We start from the raw sequence: 18,982 nt of genomic DNA, 5'->3' as shown, positions 1-18,982 counted from the left end.
GGACTGGGCCGAGACTCCCCCCCAAACCTCCCCCTTCGGTTGGGGGCGGGGTGGCTACTGCACTGGCTGGTCCCAGGGCAACCTCTGTAGTGATTGGGGGGTGGGGGGGTTGAACTGTCTGTGGGCAGCCAGGAAATCCCCAGGGGAGATGTGTGTTGCACCTGCCCTGCCTGCTGCCCCCTTCCCTGGTCCAGGGACCTTCCCCCTCCCCGGCCCCATCACACTGCTCCCCTGCCCCAGGCTCCCTGTGGCCCGTGTTTGTGTTTTGTACAGTCACATCCAATCCCTTCACACTGCCCCCCTTTCCCCTCCCCTTAGTTCATAGCCCCAGAAAATCCCTTCAAACTGTCCTCCTTTCCCCCTCCCCTTATTTCATGGGGGGGGGTGACGAGCCGGGCGGGCAGGCAGTGGCGGCGAGGCTTTATACTTGGTGTGTGTGTGGGGGGGGGGGGGGGTGTTTCCCCGGGGCCAAGCAGTGCGGGGGTGAGGGATGTGTTTCGAGGGGGCTGGGCGGTGCGGGGGAGGTTCGGCAGGGCCAGGGGTTTCAGCCCTCAGCTGTTTTCTTTGAAGTAATATGGCCCTCATCGCTTTATGAGTTGTGCAGGTCTGATTTGGCCCATCAGATGAGTAAACTGGTGCCATTTTTGAACATTCCCCTTCTGATCATAAGCACGTTGAAAAACTGCATATCACTTCCTTTATTATTGACATTCTGCAGCTAATTTGATAATAGAATCTTATAAAATTACAGAATAATTATCAGTTGCTTGTAGTATGGTAGCACCAAAGGATCTGATCAGGATTGAAGTCCTATTGGGCTATACAATGTCTGAAGAAGAGCCACTTTAAAAAAGCATATACATTGAAGTCACTCTTGAGCAGTTGTGTAAAGCTTTACATAACACAGCCTCAACTAGGAAAAATCTATCAAGTTTGGGGTTTTGTTATCCATGCAAAACTCAGATCTGATTTTCAGAAAGCAACCTTGATCAAGTTTCAGGTGTTGGTGAGGGGTTTAGGGGTTTGGTGGACCCACATACATTAAGCAAATTCTAAGATTTCAGATGAGTGTTGCACTGAGATCTTGGCTTTGCGTAATATTTGTTGTTGAACTTTACAAGGAATCTCTACAGGCCAGAACCAGTGGGTTTCACATAGCTGTGCGCTCCAGACCATAAAGGCATGTCTACACAGCACTTAAATACATGAGGCTAGGCTGGGTCAGCTGACTCAGGCTGTGGGGCTTTAAAATGGCAGTGTAGATGTTCAGGCTCTGGGACCCTCCCAGCTTGCGGGGTCCAAGAGCCTGGGCTCCAGCCTGAGCCTGACCATCTACATCGCAATTTTACAGCCCTGCAGCCCAAGCTCCTGAGCTTGAGTCAGTTGATCCAGGCCAGTCGCAGGTGTTTAATGGCTGCGTAGACATTCCCTAAGAGTCTGGGCATCATGCAGATGAAAGGAAGGAAAGGCAGGCAGTTCTTCTTTTCAAGTGTAAATTTTGAAGATTAAAAAGCACAGATATTAAAAAAAACTAAGTCTGCAACATTTTCCGTTATACTATGTCACACTGGGCAAAGTGAAAGTCCCAGCTGTAACGCTTCATGACACATTCTCAGTGTCTTCCTCAAAATAGGCTAGTTTGGTTCCTGTTGCTACATATTTGATGTTCTCAATCTCCCCGCCGCCATTGCTAGGCTTCTGAAAATGAATTTCAATCATGTCCTGCATGCTCTCCTCATCCTCCTCAACCTCTTGGATTCCTGAGAGCAGTATGGTCCTCTTGGAAATCCCAGAAAATATCTGGTAAGGAAGAAAACACACATTGTATGTTCAGTTTCAGGAATTGGTAAGTTAAAAATGTCACTGAAGATATCACTACAAGCTTGCCTTTCATTTTAGGATTTCCACTATGATGTTGGTCTAGTACTAAAATCAGTGGGAGGTTTGAATTCTATAGAGTCAAACAATCCTGGATATTTGCATCTGGGCCAAAGTGGGCCAATACACACTGGAGTGCATATTGCAAATATGGGCATAGAAAAATCATTTCTAACCTCATAGGTAGACAGATAAAGAGAATCCACTGATATACATGACCTGTGGGGTTTTGCAGAGAGGATTTACTGTTTGTAGAACCTTTCTGGATGCTTTTAGTTTGATTGGGAATGTTGGTATAATATACCCATTAGCCACAGCACAGGCAATGAGGGGTTAAATTAATGCTAGATTCAGTGGTGCTTTTATGATATGGACACTGATTCATCAATTGTGTGTAACTTAAATGAGAACAATCAAGCCATAAAACACCTGATGGAACCCTATCTCTGCCCTGACTGTAGCACAGACACTACGCTGGTTACTGCTGTGACATATGATCAAAAAAGCATTTGTGTGTGATTTCTGAGTGAATTACAACCCTCATATTGTAGGTCATAAGATCATCAAGAGAGGAACAGGTTATGGGGGACTCTCTGCAAGGAGTGAACACTCCCCACAATCTGTAAAGCACACAGCTCCTGTGTTCCAGAGGAGCCTAGGGCCAGGTTGGTAGATCTACAGCAGGGGTCGGCAAGCTACAGCACGCATGCCAAAGGTGGCACCCGAGCCGACTTTTGATGGCACACAGCGGCGGGCTGAGCAGCTCAGCCCACCGCTGCTCTGGGATTCCAGCTGCTGCCCCATTGCCAGCCAAGGTCCCAGCCACTGGCCTCACTCTGCGCCCGCTGCCGTCCTGGGGTCCTCCAGTCTGGCAGCGGGCTGAGCAGGCCAGTGGCTGAGACCCTGGCTGGCAGGAGCCAGCGGCCGGAACCCCCGAGTGGCGGAAGGCTGAGCCGCTCAGCCCACCTGGGGTTCCATTCACTCAACCGGCAGCGGGCTGAGCAGGGCTGGCGGCGGGCTGAGGGGCTCAGTCCGCTGCCACTCTGGGGTGCCGGCAGCACTCAGCCTGCTGCAAGTCTGGGGTCCCGGCTGCCAACCCCACTCAGCCTCCTGCCGGCCTGGGTGAGCAGAACCCCGGGCTGGTAGCAGGCTGAGGAGGTCCTGTGGCCAGGATCCCGGCTGGCAGGAGCTGGCAGACGGAACCTCAGACCAGCAGCGGACTGAGCAGCTCAGCCTGCTGCTGGTCTGGGGTCCCGGCCACTGGCCCCGCTCAGCCCAGACTGGCAGTGAGCTGAGCAGGGCCTGGGATTCTTGTCTGGAGTTCCAGCCACCAGCCCTGCTCAGCCCGCTGCCGGTCTGGGGTCCAGCTGCTGGCCCTGCTCAGCCCGCTGCCGGTCTGGGGTTCCATTCACCCAGACCAGCAGCGGGCTGAGCGGGGCTGGTGGCCCCAGACCAGCAGGGGGCTGAGTCACTCAGCCTGCTGCTGGTCTGGGGTTCCGTCCGCCAGCTCCTGCCAGCCGGGATCCCGGAAGCCGTCCCCCCTCAGCCCACTACCAGCCTGGGGTTCTGCTCACCCAGACCGGCAGGAAGCTGAGCGGGGCCAGTGGCCGGGACCCCAACTGGCAAGGGGCTGGCAGCCGGCACCCCAGACTGGCAACAGACTGAGCCACTCAGCCCCCCGCCGGCCTCGCTCAGCCCACCACCAGCCCGCTGCTGGCTGAGTGAATGGAACCCCAGACCGGCAGCGGGCTGAGTAGGGCTGGTGGCTGGAACCCCAGACAAGGATCACACTAAATTGATAAGATCTGCATTTTAATTTTATTTTAAATGAAGCCTCTTAAATATTTAAAAAACCTTATTTACTTTCAATACAACAATAGTTTGTTTATATAATAAAGACACAGAAAGAGATGTTCTACAAACGTTAACAGGTATTACTGGCACGCGAAACCTTAAATTACAGTGAACTTGGCACACCACTTCTGAAAGGTTGCTGACCCCTGATCTACAGCAATGTGAATTCACCCGCAAGCTCTTGTATACGCTCGCCTACAATGAGGCAGAAACAGCTGCTCTGAGAATACAGCAGTTTTCCTGCCACTCCATGACCTGAGGGGAAGATTCCCAGAGCACAGATTGTTTGCTGTTTTAGGATGTAGCATCAATAATATTCATTTACCTGAAATTTTTCCAAATGCTTTTCTATGCGTGGGGAAACAGAAAGCATAAAGCGCTTTTCATTTATGTAGAAAGGATGCTTTGTACATCTCACACAGTTGTCAGCAACTAGAACAAAGAATTCAAAAGTGGGAAATAAAATTAATACTATCTAAGGTGTATTTTGTAAGCACATCAGAAACAAGACCAATCCTTTTAGTATATAGTTAGAAACTAAATACAATTTTTTCAAGTTTACTATTTGGAAATTGGAATTGACTTTTATGACAAAACAGATGTTAGTTAATTGTCCACTAAAATTAATGCAGATCCACTGATTTTAGTGGAGTTTCACACATTGACACCAGCTGAGAATCTGGGTAACTTTCAATGGCATGACATGACAAGTATATTTTCTCACTTTTCTCTTTTCTGTAAAATGAAGTCCAGTAACGCAAAGGCAGAAGAACTTTTGAATACTGTAATGTGAGGGGGAAAATATCAAAGCTTAAAAGCTGTGTATGAATTCATATTTGATCCAAAAGGAATGTGATTAAACACAAATGTGTTTAAAGAACTATGGGCCTGAGTCTCTTCTCATTTACAGTGGAATAAATAAGGAATAAATTGAGCTGAAGTCCCTGCAGGTCCACCAGGGTAAAAACATACAGATGAGTGCTGAATCAGGCCCTGTAACTTTAGCTAAAACGATGGTATATAAAATACCTCCAGGTTTGAGGAATGTAATCATGGCTGTGCGAGACCTTCTGTCATATCTCACATCCTTTACTTCTCCTCCTCCTCGTTTGGATTTGTAGAAATTCAGTTCTAGTTTGTCTCTGATCCACTCATCAGGTATTGGTAGATCTGGTACTTCAGAAACATTGATCTTCTCTCCAGAAAGTGTTACATGGAGCTAACAAAAAATATACTTTTATTTTCTTTATGTGCTACAGTACCTGTTCGATACAGTTTTTGAAAACAAAAGTACATATTCTTTAAGTATCTCAAAGGTTTTTATATTGACTTGTCAATTACCTCAAATTTGACTCCTGTTTCTAGTGTAACCGGCACTGCTTTCAACTCTATCTTTTCATTATCCAGGCTCACAGTATGCTTACCTCTTCTTATCAGTTTCTGGGCAACTGCAGGGGAAATTAAGAAGATTTTCAGATAGCTTTACACTAATGAAAAGTATTCCCTAGTGCCCTTAGCCAAAAATCTCTTTTGCACCACCAAAAGTGAAATAAATGGGAGTGAGGTGCCTAGGTGCCTAGTGAGATTTTCAAAAGCACTTATCTGCTTTGTTAGGTGTTTAAATACCTTTTTTAAATCTCACCACTGTATGCAATGTGCATCACTAGTGAACTATTTTAGGATCGTCAGTATGAAAGATGCTATCCCTATATACAATATTATGGCTAAATCGCTACCAATAAGAAACATTTTGATTCCAGCTAAGAGTTAATCGAGAAATAAGGCAGGCTCTTGCTTTATGTGAAATTTTATTTACTAGTTTGCAAACAAACTGTTCTGTTTAATTTAAATCTGGATCAACTAAGTTCCAACCTCCAACTCCACTGCAGGCTTGAGTTGCCTGCATTTTAATAGGGCACAGCTGTGTCTGGAGGAGTCTGATGTAGGGAAAACTGCCCTATACTAATTGGCAGGGATTTACTAATATTGACTATAAGTCTGTACATTAATATGAAGATAACATTGACTGATCCAAAGCCCACTGAAGTCTGCAGAAAGACTTGCATTGATCTCCATGGGCTGTAGATCAGGCCTCATCCCTCTGTGAGGTAGGATCTATGTAACTGAGGATCAACTGCTGGCATTCTGTGAGCACCTGTCAGCTGAGTTTAGTTGGACTAGACCTGATGCTGACATAGTTGGCAAAATTCTCCTCTCACAAGGTGCAGTTGTCTAACTCTGTGCACCCATCTGAGTGAGTGCAGGATTGGGCTCTGAATGTAGAGAAAGTGGGAGTTATTAACTGATTGTCTCAATATTGTCTTCAACTTTATTTGTGATACCATGAAAATGTTTGCATTAAGGCTGAGAGCCAGATTCTGGTGCTCTTACTCACTGTAAGCAGGTTCCCCTTCCAGCCCTGGAAACCCAGGCTAATTAGCCCTCCTGGTGATCATATAAATTGTTGTTTAACCCCATATCCCTTGCTGTTAATACGAAATACATTGCTAGTTATATTTAAAATATGGACCATACCATCCTCCTCTTCAAAAGTGAGAAGAGCTTGTCTTTGCTGCAATCTGAATGGAATTTTTGCAGCTATGTGAAAAAGGCAGCAAGTATTCAAAAATGTGTCGTCACTCTCAGCATTTTCCATCCTAGTAAACTTCATTTTCTTTTTCGGTATCTCTCTTTTAATCTAATATTGTAAAACCAAGACAGGAAATGACAACGTTTAAATAATTTATTAAGCAACTGAAAAAATGTACAGTATGCCTCTTGCCTCACTCTGCAGTATTTTTTTTTAAGGCTAATATATAGTAGAGCTGAATTCACCACTGATGTAACTGGACTGAAGCAGGACCAAATAAACCTAGACCATCCCTAACAGCTGTGTGTCTATCCTGTTCTTAAAAACTTCCAGTGATGGAGATTCCCCAACCTCTCTTGTCCCTAAGGAGTTTAGTCTGAAAGCTTTTACTTTTCCTCCCCAATAAACTTTGAGTCCAAACTTGTCCTTAGGTACTAAAAGTCCAGTTGAAGTAAATAGGGATTCTACCTGCAGGATCAGAGCTTTGATGTGTAGAACTTTTAACACCAAAGGAAGTACAAAACATTGTGCATAAGTCAATATCACAAAGCAGTTTATGGTTACTGTTTGTGCTGCATTGAGTGTAGCTCTTCGGTAATAGGAGGCCTGCTAAAATTGCCTTGCATGTTACTAACTTAGTAAAATAAACATGAATGCTTATAACATTTGCAGCAGTGTAGCCAAAAGAGAGTTCTGATTCTGAACTCACCCATATTATACCAATATAACTCCACTGACTTCAAATGATTTCAACGCTATAAGTGAGATCAAAATTAGGCTACATGCAATTTGGGAAAACTAAAGTTACAATCATGGTTTGTTTGGTTTTTTTTTTTCTGTAATGGACAAGTCCCTTTTCTTTTGACTCCCCTTTCTTACAGAGATATAAAATATGAACTCATGAAAATGTTATGCACTTTTCTTTCTCTCTCAATTTTTTCCATTAAAACATGTCCTGATCTTTCTTGTATCTCCCAGTTTCATATTTCCATTTTTCCCCTCACTGTCAAGTGCATTTATTAACTTTGCCAGATAGAGAATGAGAAGGAAAGCAATAGCTGAATTTCATACTGAAGTCAATGGAGCCTACACAGATTTACAAAACTGATGATCTGGCCCATAGAGTGTAGAAATTCAGAAGTAAAATGTGTCCATTTGAAAGCTCTATTGTAAATATTTCAAATAGCAATTACCCGAAAATCCTGTGAAAGCTTTGAACTCTTTGCTGCAAGGTCATCTTTGAGCTTCTGAATCTCCTTCTGCAGCTCAATATTTTGTTGCTTAACTACAGCAAGATTTCTCTGCAGATTACAAATATAATGCATAATATGTAGAAGAGTCAAATTCTGGATTTCAGTAAAAAGTAGTAGGCACTAGAAATTGGAAAATGAATTTCCATTTTTAATCTTTTGCTAAAAATAACTAACCACACAACCATCAATGGCATGAACAATTATGAGATAGATTAAAGCAATGGTACAAATTACTATCCAATAAGTAAGTTTCCTGTCCAAGGAACAGCTCCATTCAACTTAAATAAGAAAAGTAAGATTTCAGAAACATTTACATACCACCATAAACTTACACTGCACTTTACACAGTTAGACCCTGAACTTTCATATACACAAGAGGGATTTATACATGTGAACAGCCTTGTTTAGTTCAATGAAATTAATTGTGTGCATTAAATTATTCATGTGCAGGATGGGGTCCTAGATAATCTATATTCCCTGTCCTGAAGAGGACCAGTTCCGGACCCCCTCCCACTCCACTCCCTTTATGCCACTCAAGAGGTAAAAAGGAAGCAGAAATCAGCTGCATTTCCATAGCTCTGGATTTCCTAGGTGTAGGGGAATCCTGAGTGAGTATACAGCCAATGTAACTAGCTCCCATGCTAGCTGTCTTGCGGTGCCCATCATAGGGAACACATCAGGATTAGAAAGGAGACATGGCAGAAGTGATGAGCTCCAGTTATCCTGAACTAGTGGGTGGCTCCGTTAGCGCCATTATCAGCTTATGGCATTTACATCAGTTCCCAGACTGCTCTAATATCTACCGGGGATGGTGAAAACAGAAGTTGTGGGTTTGATGTAGCAATTACACGGTAAGAGTCTGTGTGGTAAGAGTCTTGTGTAGGTCAGACTAGGTGATCATAATGGTTCCTTCGGACTTTAAAAGTTATGAATCCATGATCAGAGAGCCACAGTAGCTCTCTGAGAACATCCCAAAGAGCAGAATGAGTACACCAGAGGATTTGGGCTTTAAAGCCTGATTCTGCAAATACTTGTGCATCTAAGTGACTTTACTAATGAATAATCCCATTGACTTTGACTGGGAGTACATACATATGTAAAGTTACTCACATATGTAAAGTGTTTTCAGGCTTAGGCTCCAAATAAGATAAGACACCGAATGATGACAATGCAGAGAGGATATAGATTATTGATAAGAGAAAGAAAAGATTGTTTGAAATAGAGGGTTTTCAGGAGGGATCTGAAAGAGGACAGAGACAGCACCTGTAGGATGAGGACAGGGTATTCCAGGTGTAGCAACAAGTTACAAGCACAAAGCTGAGTAGAAAAAAGAAAAGGGGCACAGTGAAGTAAGAGGACTGGGAGGAACATAAGGGGGAAGTAACAACAGAGATGTAGAATGAGGCAAAACCGTGTAGAGCCATGAACATGAGGACAAGGAGCTTGAATTTCAGTATATTTGGCTACTTACATTCTACTATGTCTGAAGTTCTCTGAAATTAATAATATACCAGCAAAATAAATTAAATCCATCATTTATTGGCTTGAACATCATCTACATGAAAATTATTATTAAAAATACCTTGGGATACTGAGATACTAGCCTCTGAGCTACAGCTCATAGGTCAAATCTAAAACTGTACTGCTGTCAGTGGGAGCCTTGGACCAGGTGAAAGTATATTCTGTTATCCATCACTTTTTACCTGTGATGTAGAAAGTCTTAGCTTTGCCTGCATTCTTTCAAATAATTACTGTAAGATTTTTTTTTTATTTTTATCATGTAACTTCTGAATTTTTTATAAAATGATGTGCTAAATATTTTGGCCCTACAAATTGTAGTTCTGATGGAGCTATTTGGATTGAAAGGGGAAAGTACTCCAACCTACAAGGAACACGTCTACAGCTCTTCTCCAAATGTTGATAGCTATGAGTAAATTCTCTTATTACCTCCTGGTTTTCCTTTTTTATCATGTTCTCCTTATTTTGCTCCTCTTCTAAATCCATTAGCTTTTTCAGCTCATCTTGTGCCTGGTCTCTCTCTTTATCAGCACTTAGTTTCAAAAGAAGGCGCTCATCTTTTTGTTTTTCAGCTTTTTCAAGCCTTTCCTTGACATTGAAAACAACAAGTACTTTAGGATATTTTCATTAGAACAAACAAAACATTGTAAAGTCGGTTTAAAAGCAATCTTTGGGCAAATTTTTTCTTTTGGACACATGCATTCTGCTGCTTCTGACTTCAGTGGAAACCTAAGAGCTGTACAGTTCATACGCACCTTCCATTTTTCTAGTTCTTCTTTAAGATAGATGAGGTTGTCAATCTGTGTGCCAGAATGGTCAGTAACTTTCAGATTCTAGAAAGACAAGAAAATGCACAGTACTATTTTTTCACACTATAATATCACAAGATATGTCATGCTAGAGAGACTACATTCACTTGTTAAATCATTATCTGTGCAAATCATACCAGCAGTGTTCAAACTATATTAGTAAACTGAAAAGAATAACACTTTGCACTAGTTTGAAATATTCTGCCACTGTAGTTATTAGTTAATCAGTACACATGACAGTCCAGTTCTTGACTGAGAGCCTTTTGCTGCTTCTCTGCAACTCTGCCAGTCCTGATGGGTGATGGGGAGAAAGTGCTGATTAGGCAAATCTGATAGAGACATGCTGAATTAGATATACCCAGTATTTTCATGCAGGAGTATAACAGATGCACTATAACAATGAGTTTCTCATTTTTACTCTTTCACTTCAATAAGTCTTGACAGTTAGAAATCACTGAACTACTGTTGTAGTTGGAAAGGATATAAATATCAGAAAATGGATTTTGGTCATTAAACATGGGGACCTAATTGGAACTATGATCCAACTGCAAACTAGGGCTAATAGTTCTGACACACCGTGGAGGCATGCTGCCCCATGTTCTTCCAAAAAGAACTAAGATCAGTGTGGTCAACTGAGGTCAGTGGGTTTACTCACAGTGTATAAAGTTATATAAAGAGCCTTGGCAGAATTTGATTGAAATTATTAAAAAAAAATCAATATCGTTTATTTTTAAGCATTTTTATCAATTTAAATGTTCACAGTTGTGCAAAATTATGGGGGAGTAAGATAACTATTTAATGCCAGCATCTGTTGAGATTCAAAAAGTTAAAGCTTTATAATTGTTAAAACACAATTTCTCATCATCACATCAAAATATACAAAGCAAATGTCCTTCAATCAACAAATCATACTTGTTTTTATTATTCATTTCACTAGTCCATTTGTAACAAGCCTAATACAAAAGTTTAAATCATTACTTGGGCAGCATTTTGCTTACTTTGCCTATCTGTAAATTTCAATTATTATTGATGGAAATTTTTGTCACTTTGTGTGTGAATAGTGAAATCGACATTTATCAACAAAATTCTAATCCCTCCAAGCCTAGTTATAGGTGTATAAGTCTTTGCAGGAGCAGATGATTAGATTGCCAAGAATAATATAGGGAGGGAAAATAGGATCAAAAAGTATTTCAGAATTAAAATATTAGAACGCAGAAGTTCACATACAGAGAAAACTTGTAGCTGGGTTGAGCACCAGAAATGAAGGAAAAGCCCTTCTTGCTCCATTTTACTTCTGGTTGCAATATTCTGAAAGAGAAAAATTCCAGAAAGACCTGCAGAAAAATCCCTCTTGTTTCACTTAAGATTACGTAAAACTGGAATGTGAATCATAACATTTAGGCATAGAAAAGACCTATTAAGTAATGGAGTCAGTTTCCATGCCAAACTGGATATTCCACAAAATATTTCCTACAAAATATTTTCCAGTGCTTTGTCCCGTCTAGGTTTTTTTTATTTTTTTTTATTGTGAAAGGAAAAGAGAGAGAAGGGAGATAACAGCTTCCAATTATAGCCTGTCAGAAAAAGAGTGCCTATTTATTACTGAAGAATATCTTACAGCACCAGCTAAACATCTCCATTTAGAGATCTTTTTCAAATACAGATTCTTACAGCACTGGCACAGCAGAAAATACTTACAATAGAGTTATCTTTTAAGGAACATGGTTGACTTGTTAAATCCATTGAACCCTGAGGAAATAGAAACAATACACCACTTTCACAATATGTAGAATATACAGGATAGTATAATAACCTGAGAGCAAGACATGCCAAGATTTCTACAGTGCACAGCTTAAGGCTTTGATACAGCAAACGCTTAAGCATGTGTTTAACTTTATGCATACTGCATAAAGTTAAGCATGTGCATAAATCTTTCCAAGTCTGGGATTTATGGAAATAATCTGCACACCTCATGCTTACACTGTTTGATTTAGTCTTGAGGAAATTAATATTAATGCAATAAAACTGCAAACTAACTTAATTGAGGCTCATATTGGAAATTTGCTCCATGAATGGAATTCTTATTAGTGTCAATTGGAAATTTTTGCACAAAAATTGATAATGGCCTTTCCTTTTGTATGTATTATTTGTATTGCAGTTGCAGCTAGATGTCCCAATTAGGATCAGGATTCCTTATGATATGCTGATGTCATATCACATTATAGTACATATATTATCAAAGAATCAATGTCAGAGAAAATAATTTGTTATCATGGCAGGACTTGTTTTCATAATAATGTTAACTACCTAATCACAACAATCTTGTGAGGGAAGTAAAGCACTTAACTCTGTGTTAGAGATGAGGAAACTGAGACAACGAATAAAACCATCTCCGGGTTATTTTACTTCATAACACATAAAGTATGATGATTTTAAAAATAATTATTTTACCAGAATAATAGCATCCTAGATAAATATACAGTTAATTAGATTGTTTTCAGTATAAAGATTATTTCATAAAATAGAAACAAAGATAAAAAGAACATACTTCATTATGAGTTATAAGGCCAGTGTTCTATTATATTTAAAATTACAATAATATGAGGATGTTCATAAACATAGTAATGAACACACTGGAAAATGTTTATCCTGGAGGTAGTGAAGTTCCATATAAGAGCAAGGATTCACTTGCGCACATGTGAGGGCAGGGCAGGGGCTACAAACTTTTTCAGAGTTGCCCCTTATCTTTCAAATATTGTATACACTTGCTTAATTACATGCAAGTAGTGCATTAGCAGGATCAGAGTGGTGTTTGTTTATCTTGTTGTGTCAGGACCACACCTTCCCTTCTACAGTATTGCCAACCCCAAGTGTTCCAAATAATCATGAGGCAGGTTTAAAATGTATCAGATTTTTTCCTCAAAAAAGTTAGTTTTATGTGATTTCTGGTTTCTAAGCTTTCAAGCATACTTGGGTTACATTTTCAAGCTTTTCTCTGCAATCATGAGGGCGAGAAAGTTGCACAGCTTTTTCTGGTTTTATTTTAATGAAAGCTGCAATTCTCACACATTTACTTGTCTCTAGGAGGTGGGGCTTACAGTAAAACTTCTGTAAGCCTTGTGATAAAAATCACAAGTTATCACCACTGCTTCTGCTTGGAAAGCACCTAGAACACTTTGAGTGCCATCCAAAAGAAATAACAGCAATAATATTATCCACACAAAAATCTGCTATATGTAACATACCAAATAATCATAGAATCATAGGACATAGCTTCGAAGGGACCTCAAGAGGTCATCTAGTCCATTCCCCTACAGTCATGGCAGGACTAAGAATTATCTAGACCAGCGGTGGGGAACCCGTGGCCTGTCAGAGTAATCTGCTGGTGGGCCGCAAGACAGTCTCTACATTGACTGCCCGCAGGCGTGGCCATGGTTCGCCATTCCTGGCCAATGGGAGCTGCGGAAAGTGGCGGCCAGCACGTCCCTGTGGCTCGCACCGCTTCCTGCAGCTGCCATTGGCCAGGAACAGTGAACCTTGGCAACTGGGAGCTGCAGGCAGCCGTGTCTGCAGATGGTCAATGTAAATAAACGGTCTTGCGGCCTGCCAGGGTATTACCCTGGCTGGCCATGTGCAGCCCACGGGCCACAGATTGCCCACCATTGATCTAGACCATTCCTGACAGGTTTGTCTAACCCACTCTTAAAAAAATCTCCAATGATGAGAGATTCCACAACCTCCTTAGGCAATTTATTCCAGTGCTTAACTTCTCCTAATGTCCAACCTAAACCTCCCTGGCTGCAATTTAAGCCCATTGCTTCTTGTCTTATCCTCAGCGGTTAAGAAGAACAATTTTTCTCCCTCCTCCTTGTAACACCCTTTTACGTACTTGAACACTGTTATCATGTCTCCGCTCAGTCTTCTCTTCTCTAGACTAAACAAACCCAGTTTTTTCAATCTTCACCCATAGGTCATGTTTTCTAGACCTCTAATCATTTTTGCTGCTCTTCTCTGGACTTTCTCCAATTTGTCCACATCTTTCCTGAAATGTGGCGCCCAAACCTGGCACAATACTCCAGTTGAGGCCTAATCAGCACAGAGTAGAGCGGAACATAAGAACATAAGAAAGGCCGTACCGGGTCAGACCAAGGGTCCATCTAGCCCAGTATCTGTCTACCGACAGTGGCCAATGCCAGGTGCCCCTGAGGGAGTGAACCTAACAGGCAATGATCAAGTGATCTCTCTCCTGCCATCCATCTCCATCCTCTGACGAACAGAGACTAGGGACACCATTCTTACCCATCCTGGCTAATAGCCATTTATGGACTTAGCCACCATGAATTTATCCAGTCCCCTTTTAAACATTGTTATAGTCCTAGCCTTCACAATCTCCTCAGGTAAGGAGTTCCACAAGTTGACTGTGCGCTGCGTGAAGAAGAACTTCCTTTTATTTGTTCTAAACCTGCTGCCTATTAATTTCATTTGGTGACCCCTAGTTCTTGTATTATGGGAATAAGTAAATAACTTTTCCTTATCCACTTTCTCAACATCACTCATGATTTTATATACCTCTATCATGTCCCCCCTTAGTCTTCTCTTTTCCAAACTGAAGAGTCCTAGCCTCTTTAATCTTTCCTCATATGGGACCCTCTCTAAACCCCTAATCATTTTAGTTGCTCTTTTCTGAACCTTTTCTAGTGCTAGAATATCTTTTTTGAGGTGAGGAGACCACATCTGTACACAGTATTCGAGATGTGGGCGTACCATGGATTTATATAAGGGCAATACTATATTCTCAGTCTTATTCTCTATCCCCTTTTTAATGATTCCTAACATCCTGTTTGCTTTTTTGACCGCCTCTGCACACTGCGTGGACACCTTCAGAGAACTATCCACGATAACTCCAAGATTTTTTCCTGACTCGTTGTAGCTAAATTAGCCCCCATCATGTTGTATGTATAGTTGGGGTTATTTTTTCCAATGTGCATTACTTTACATTTATCCACATTAAATTTCATTTGCCATTTTGTTGCCCAATCACTTAGTTTTGTGAGATCTTTTTGAAGTTCTTCACAATCTGCTTTGGTCTTAACTATCTTGAGTAGTTTAGTATCATCTGCAAACTTTGCTACCTCACTGTTTACCCCTTTCTCCAGATCATTTATGAATAAATTGAATAGGATTGGTCCTAGGACTGACCCTTGGGGAACACCACTAAGAAGAATTACATCTTGTGTCTTGCATACAACGCTCCTGCTAATACATCCCAGAATGATTGCTTTTTTTGCAACAGTTTTACACTGTTGACTCATATTTAGTTTGTGATCCACTGTGACCCCCAGATCCCTTTCCACAGTACTCCTTCCTAGGCATTTCCCATTCTGCATGTGTGCAACTGATTGTTCCTTCCAAGTGGAATACTTTGCACTTGTCCTTATTGAATTTCATGCTATTTACTTCAGACCATTTCTCCAGTTTGTCCAGATCATTTTGAATTTTAATCCGACCCTCCAAAGTACTTGCAACCCCTCCCAGCTTGGTATCATCCGCAAACTTAAGCGTACTCTGTATGCCATTATCTAAATCATTGCTGAAGATATTGAACAGAACTGGACCCAGAACTGATGCCTGTGGGCCCCCCCATTATGCCCTTCCATCATGACTGTGAACCACTGATAACTACTCTCTCTGAACAGTTTTCCAACCAGTTTTGTACTCACATTATAGCAGCTCCATCTAGGTTGTATTTCCCCAGTTTGTTTATGAGACGGTCATGCGAGACAGTATCAAAAGCAAGTCAAGATATACCACATCTACCGCTGCCTCCCTATCCACAAGGCTTGTTACCCTGTCAAAGAAAGCTATCAGGTTGGTTTGGCATGATTTGTTCTTGACAAATCCATGCTGTCTGTTACTTATCACCTTATTATCTTCTAGATGTTTGCAAATTGGTTGCTTAATAATTTGCTCATTATCTTTCTGGGTACAGAAGTCAAGCGGACTGGTCTGCAGTTCCCCGGGTTGTCCTTATTTCCCTTTTTATAGATTTGGCCTATATTTGTCCTTTTCCACTCTTCTGGAATCTCTCCCATCTTCCATGACTTTTCAAAGATAAACGCTAATGGCTCAGATATCTCCTCAGTCAGCTCCTTGAGTATTCTAGGATGCATTTCATCAGGCCCTGGTGACTTGAAGAAATCTTATTTGTCTAAGTAATTTTTAGATTTTTTTCCCCTAATTTAGCCTCTGATTATACCTCATTTTCACTGGCATTCGTTATGTTAGACATCCAATCACCACCAACCTTCTTGGTGAAAACCAAAACAAAGAAATCATTAAGCACCTCTGCCATTTCCACATTTTCTGTTATTGTTTTTTCTCACTCATTGAGTAATGAACCTACCCTGTCCTTGGTCTTTCCTCTTGCTTCTAATGTATTTGTAGAATGTTTTCTTGTTACCCTTTATGTCTCTAGCTAGTTTAATCTTGTTTTGTGTCTTGGCCTTTCTAATTTTGTTCCTCCATTCTTGTGTTATTTGTTTATATTCATCCTTTGTCAATTGACCTAGTTTCCACTTTTTTTAGGACTCTTGATTTTTAGATCATTGAAGATCTCCTGGTTAAGCCAGGGTGGTTTCTTGCAATACTTCCTATCTTTCCTAGGCAGTGGGATAGTTTGCTCTTGTGCCCTTAATAATGTCTCTTTGAAAAACTGCCAACTGTCTTCAGTTGTTTTTCCCCTTAGACTTGCTTCCCATGGGCTCTTACTACCAACTCCCTGAGTTTGCTAAACTCTGCCTTCTTGAAATCCATTGTCTTTATTTTGCTGTTCTCCCGCCTTCCATTCCTTAGAATCATGAACGCTACCAGTTCATGATCACTTTCACCCAAGCTGCCTTGCACTTTCAAATTCTCAACCAGTTCCTCCCTATTTGTCAAAATCAAATCTAGAACTGCCTCTCCCCTAGTAGCTTTCTCCACCTTCTGAAATAAAAAATTGTCTCTAGGACATTCCAAGAACTTGTTGGATAATCTGTGCCCTGCTGTGTTGCTTTCCCAACAGATGTCTGGGTAGTTGAAGTCCCCCATCACCACCAAGTCTTGTGCTTTGGATGATTTTGTTAGTTGTTTAAAAAAAAAATCCTCATCCATCTCTTCTTCCTGGTTAGGTAGTTGATAGTAGACTCCTACCATGACACCCCCCTTGTTTTTTACCCATTTTATCCTTGCCCAGGGATTTTCAACAAGTCTGACTTCTATTTCCAGCTCAACCTCAGCCCAAGTGTGTACACTTTTAATATATAGGGCAACACCGTCCCCCTTTTTGCCCGGCCTGTCCTTCCGAAGCAAGCTGTACTCTTCTATCCCAATAGTCCAGTCATGCAATTATCCCACCAAGTCTCTGTAAAGCACATAAACAAGAGTACTTTATAATGAAGAAAGTGTAGTATTTTCTTTGTATTTGCACTTTACAAGCCACCAAAATCTCTTTATACCTAAACAAAACGCTGCCTAAATGGCCATTGAGCACAAGCACAAGCCGAAGTGGGCATTCACCCACGAAAGCTCATGCTGCAAAACGTCTGTTAGTCTATAAGGTGCCACAGGATTCTTTGCTGCTTTTAAAACCTTGGTGACTCTGATTATTTACCATCATGCGTGTTCCGTGTACGGTCAATAACCAAGAGGTGTTTTTCAGAGCGACACTATCACACCCAGTGCCCGGTGTGCATGCGCCTTTACAGCCCACCCTTAGGAAGCCAGCTTGGACTTTGCGCTCGCATCCTTCCCTGGCCTCAGCCGCTGGCCCGTGAAGACCCAGCTCGTTAGGGGACCCCGAACCCAAAGCAGATGGGGCGCGCGCTGCAGGCACCTGCCCGGTCTGCCAGCACCGGCAGAGCTCACCCGCCCCGCTCCCGGCCGCCACCACTCTGCGCGCTCACTTTCAGTTTCGCTTTCGGAGCGGAGGCCTGGGCTGGGGCTGGGGAGGGGGCGGCAGCGGCGCGGAGCAGCGGGCCCGGCCGGCGCAGGCTGCACTTACAGCGGGGCGGGGCGGCGAGACAGCCGCTGCCGTGCGCGGATCGGGTCCCCCGGCGCGCTCCAGCCCCCGGGCCTGTGGCGCGGCAGGCAGCAGCACTAGCCGGCGCAGCTGGGCTCCAGTTCCCGGCAGTGACGTGGCGGGGAGGTGTTTGCCGGGGCAGCCTGCCCGCAGTGACGCCTCCCCTCCGCCCAGCCCCAGCGCAGGGGGATTGCCGGGGCTGGGCTCTTAGCCGTCATCGTCCCCACCCCTCGGGCAGCTGCTTCCCTGCCCCGGCGCGCTGGGACGTTACTCTCCGCCCAGCCCCGGGGAGCCTTGTGCCGCGCTCCCAAAATGTGCCACTCTTTGGAAAATATAACTTGTAAATTGTAAATGGAGCTGGTATATGCGATAGAAGGTCCATAGGGAAGCAGCCGCTGTGGTGGAGGTGCAGAGGCGTCCTGAGGGGAGACGCCGCACCCTATGGGGTCGGCTCCCTTTTCCAGCCATGCTGGCTCTCATCCAGCGCAGGCTCTGCAAGGCACCCTGCTCCCGTGTTATGGGCATCAGCGCTCCTGCTAGCCCAGCTCTGCATGTTCTCCACTTGGATCCAGCACTCCAGCATACTGCCCGCTGCTGCTTCCCTCGGGTGGTCCCTTCTGTAGCACCTCTCCCCCATCTGGATTCCTGCCCCCTTTCCACACTAGCGTATTGCAGGACATGAGGAAGAACTAGCATACACTAGAAGCAGTGGCGGAATAGCCACCGTGCCAACATGGCCCATGCCCAGGGCACCTGGCTAATTAGGGGTGGTGGAAAAATTGGCACCCCTGCACCCTAAGCTGCTCTGCTCACCTGGCACTTCTGTCAGGGAGTGGGGTCAGGGTGCAGGGGCTTGCTTGGCCTGCCTGGCACTTCTGTCAGAAAGCGGTACAAGACCCTGTGCCCTGACCCCACTCCCTGGCAGAAGTGCCAGGTGGGCAGAGTGGGTCAGGGGAGGGATAGCTCAGTGATTTGAGCATTGGCCTGCTAAACCCAGGGTTATGAGCTCAATCCTTGAGGG

At 43.1% G+C, this 18,982-nt stretch overlaps 1 protein-coding gene across 2 annotated transcripts; it reads right to left on the bottom strand.

Moving 5' to 3' along the window:
- Positions 1-680: 680 nt before the first annotated feature.
- NMI (N-myc and STAT interactor) lies at positions 681-18,160 on the bottom strand. Of its 2 annotated transcripts, none has more exons than XM_039493531.1 (10): positions 17,944-18,160; positions 11,601-11,651; positions 9,849-9,926; positions 9,523-9,681; positions 7,516-7,623; positions 6,268-6,430; positions 5,074-5,180; positions 4,762-4,951; positions 4,058-4,164; positions 681-1,800 (listed from the first exon to the last, which is right to left on the bottom strand). In XM_039493531.1, the coding sequence occupies exons 2-10, from the start codon at positions 11,643-11,645 to the stop codon at positions 1,600-1,602; spliced, it is 1,158 nt and encodes a 385-aa protein (XP_039349465.1). In that variant the 5' UTR covers positions 11,646-11,651; positions 17,944-18,160; the 3' UTR covers positions 681-1,599. The 2 variants fall into 2 exon arrangements, with proteins under 2 accessions (XP_039349465.1, XP_039349466.1); XM_039493532.1 differs by lacking the exon at positions 17,944-18,160 and adding an exon at positions 17,846-17,864.
- Positions 18,161-18,982: the final 822 nt, after the last annotated feature.

Source organism: Mauremys reevesii, linkage group 11 (genome assembly GCF_016161935.1).
Source record: "Mauremys reevesii isolate NIE-2019 linkage group 11, ASM1616193v1, whole genome shotgun sequence".
NCBI lineage: Eukaryota > Metazoa > Chordata > Testudines > Geoemydidae > Mauremys > Mauremys reevesii.
Note: the sequence above shows the minus strand (reverse complement) of the source record. Positions and strands in the feature narration are given on the sequence as shown.

Bases quoted from the DNA above. Each gene is read 5' to 3' on its own strand.
- NMI (XM_039493531.1), bottom strand. From the start codon at position 11,645: ATGGATTTAACAAGTCAACCATGTTCCTTAAAAGATAACTCTATT. The intron at 7,624-9,522 runs GTAATAAGAGAA...TGTAATCTGCAG, and splicing joins TAAAAAAGGAAAACCAGGAG to AGAAATCTTGCTGTAGTTAA. The intron at 4,952-5,073 runs GTAATTGACAAG...ATTTTTTGTTAG, and splicing joins AAACAGGAGTCAAATTTGAG to CTCCATGTAACACTTTCTGG.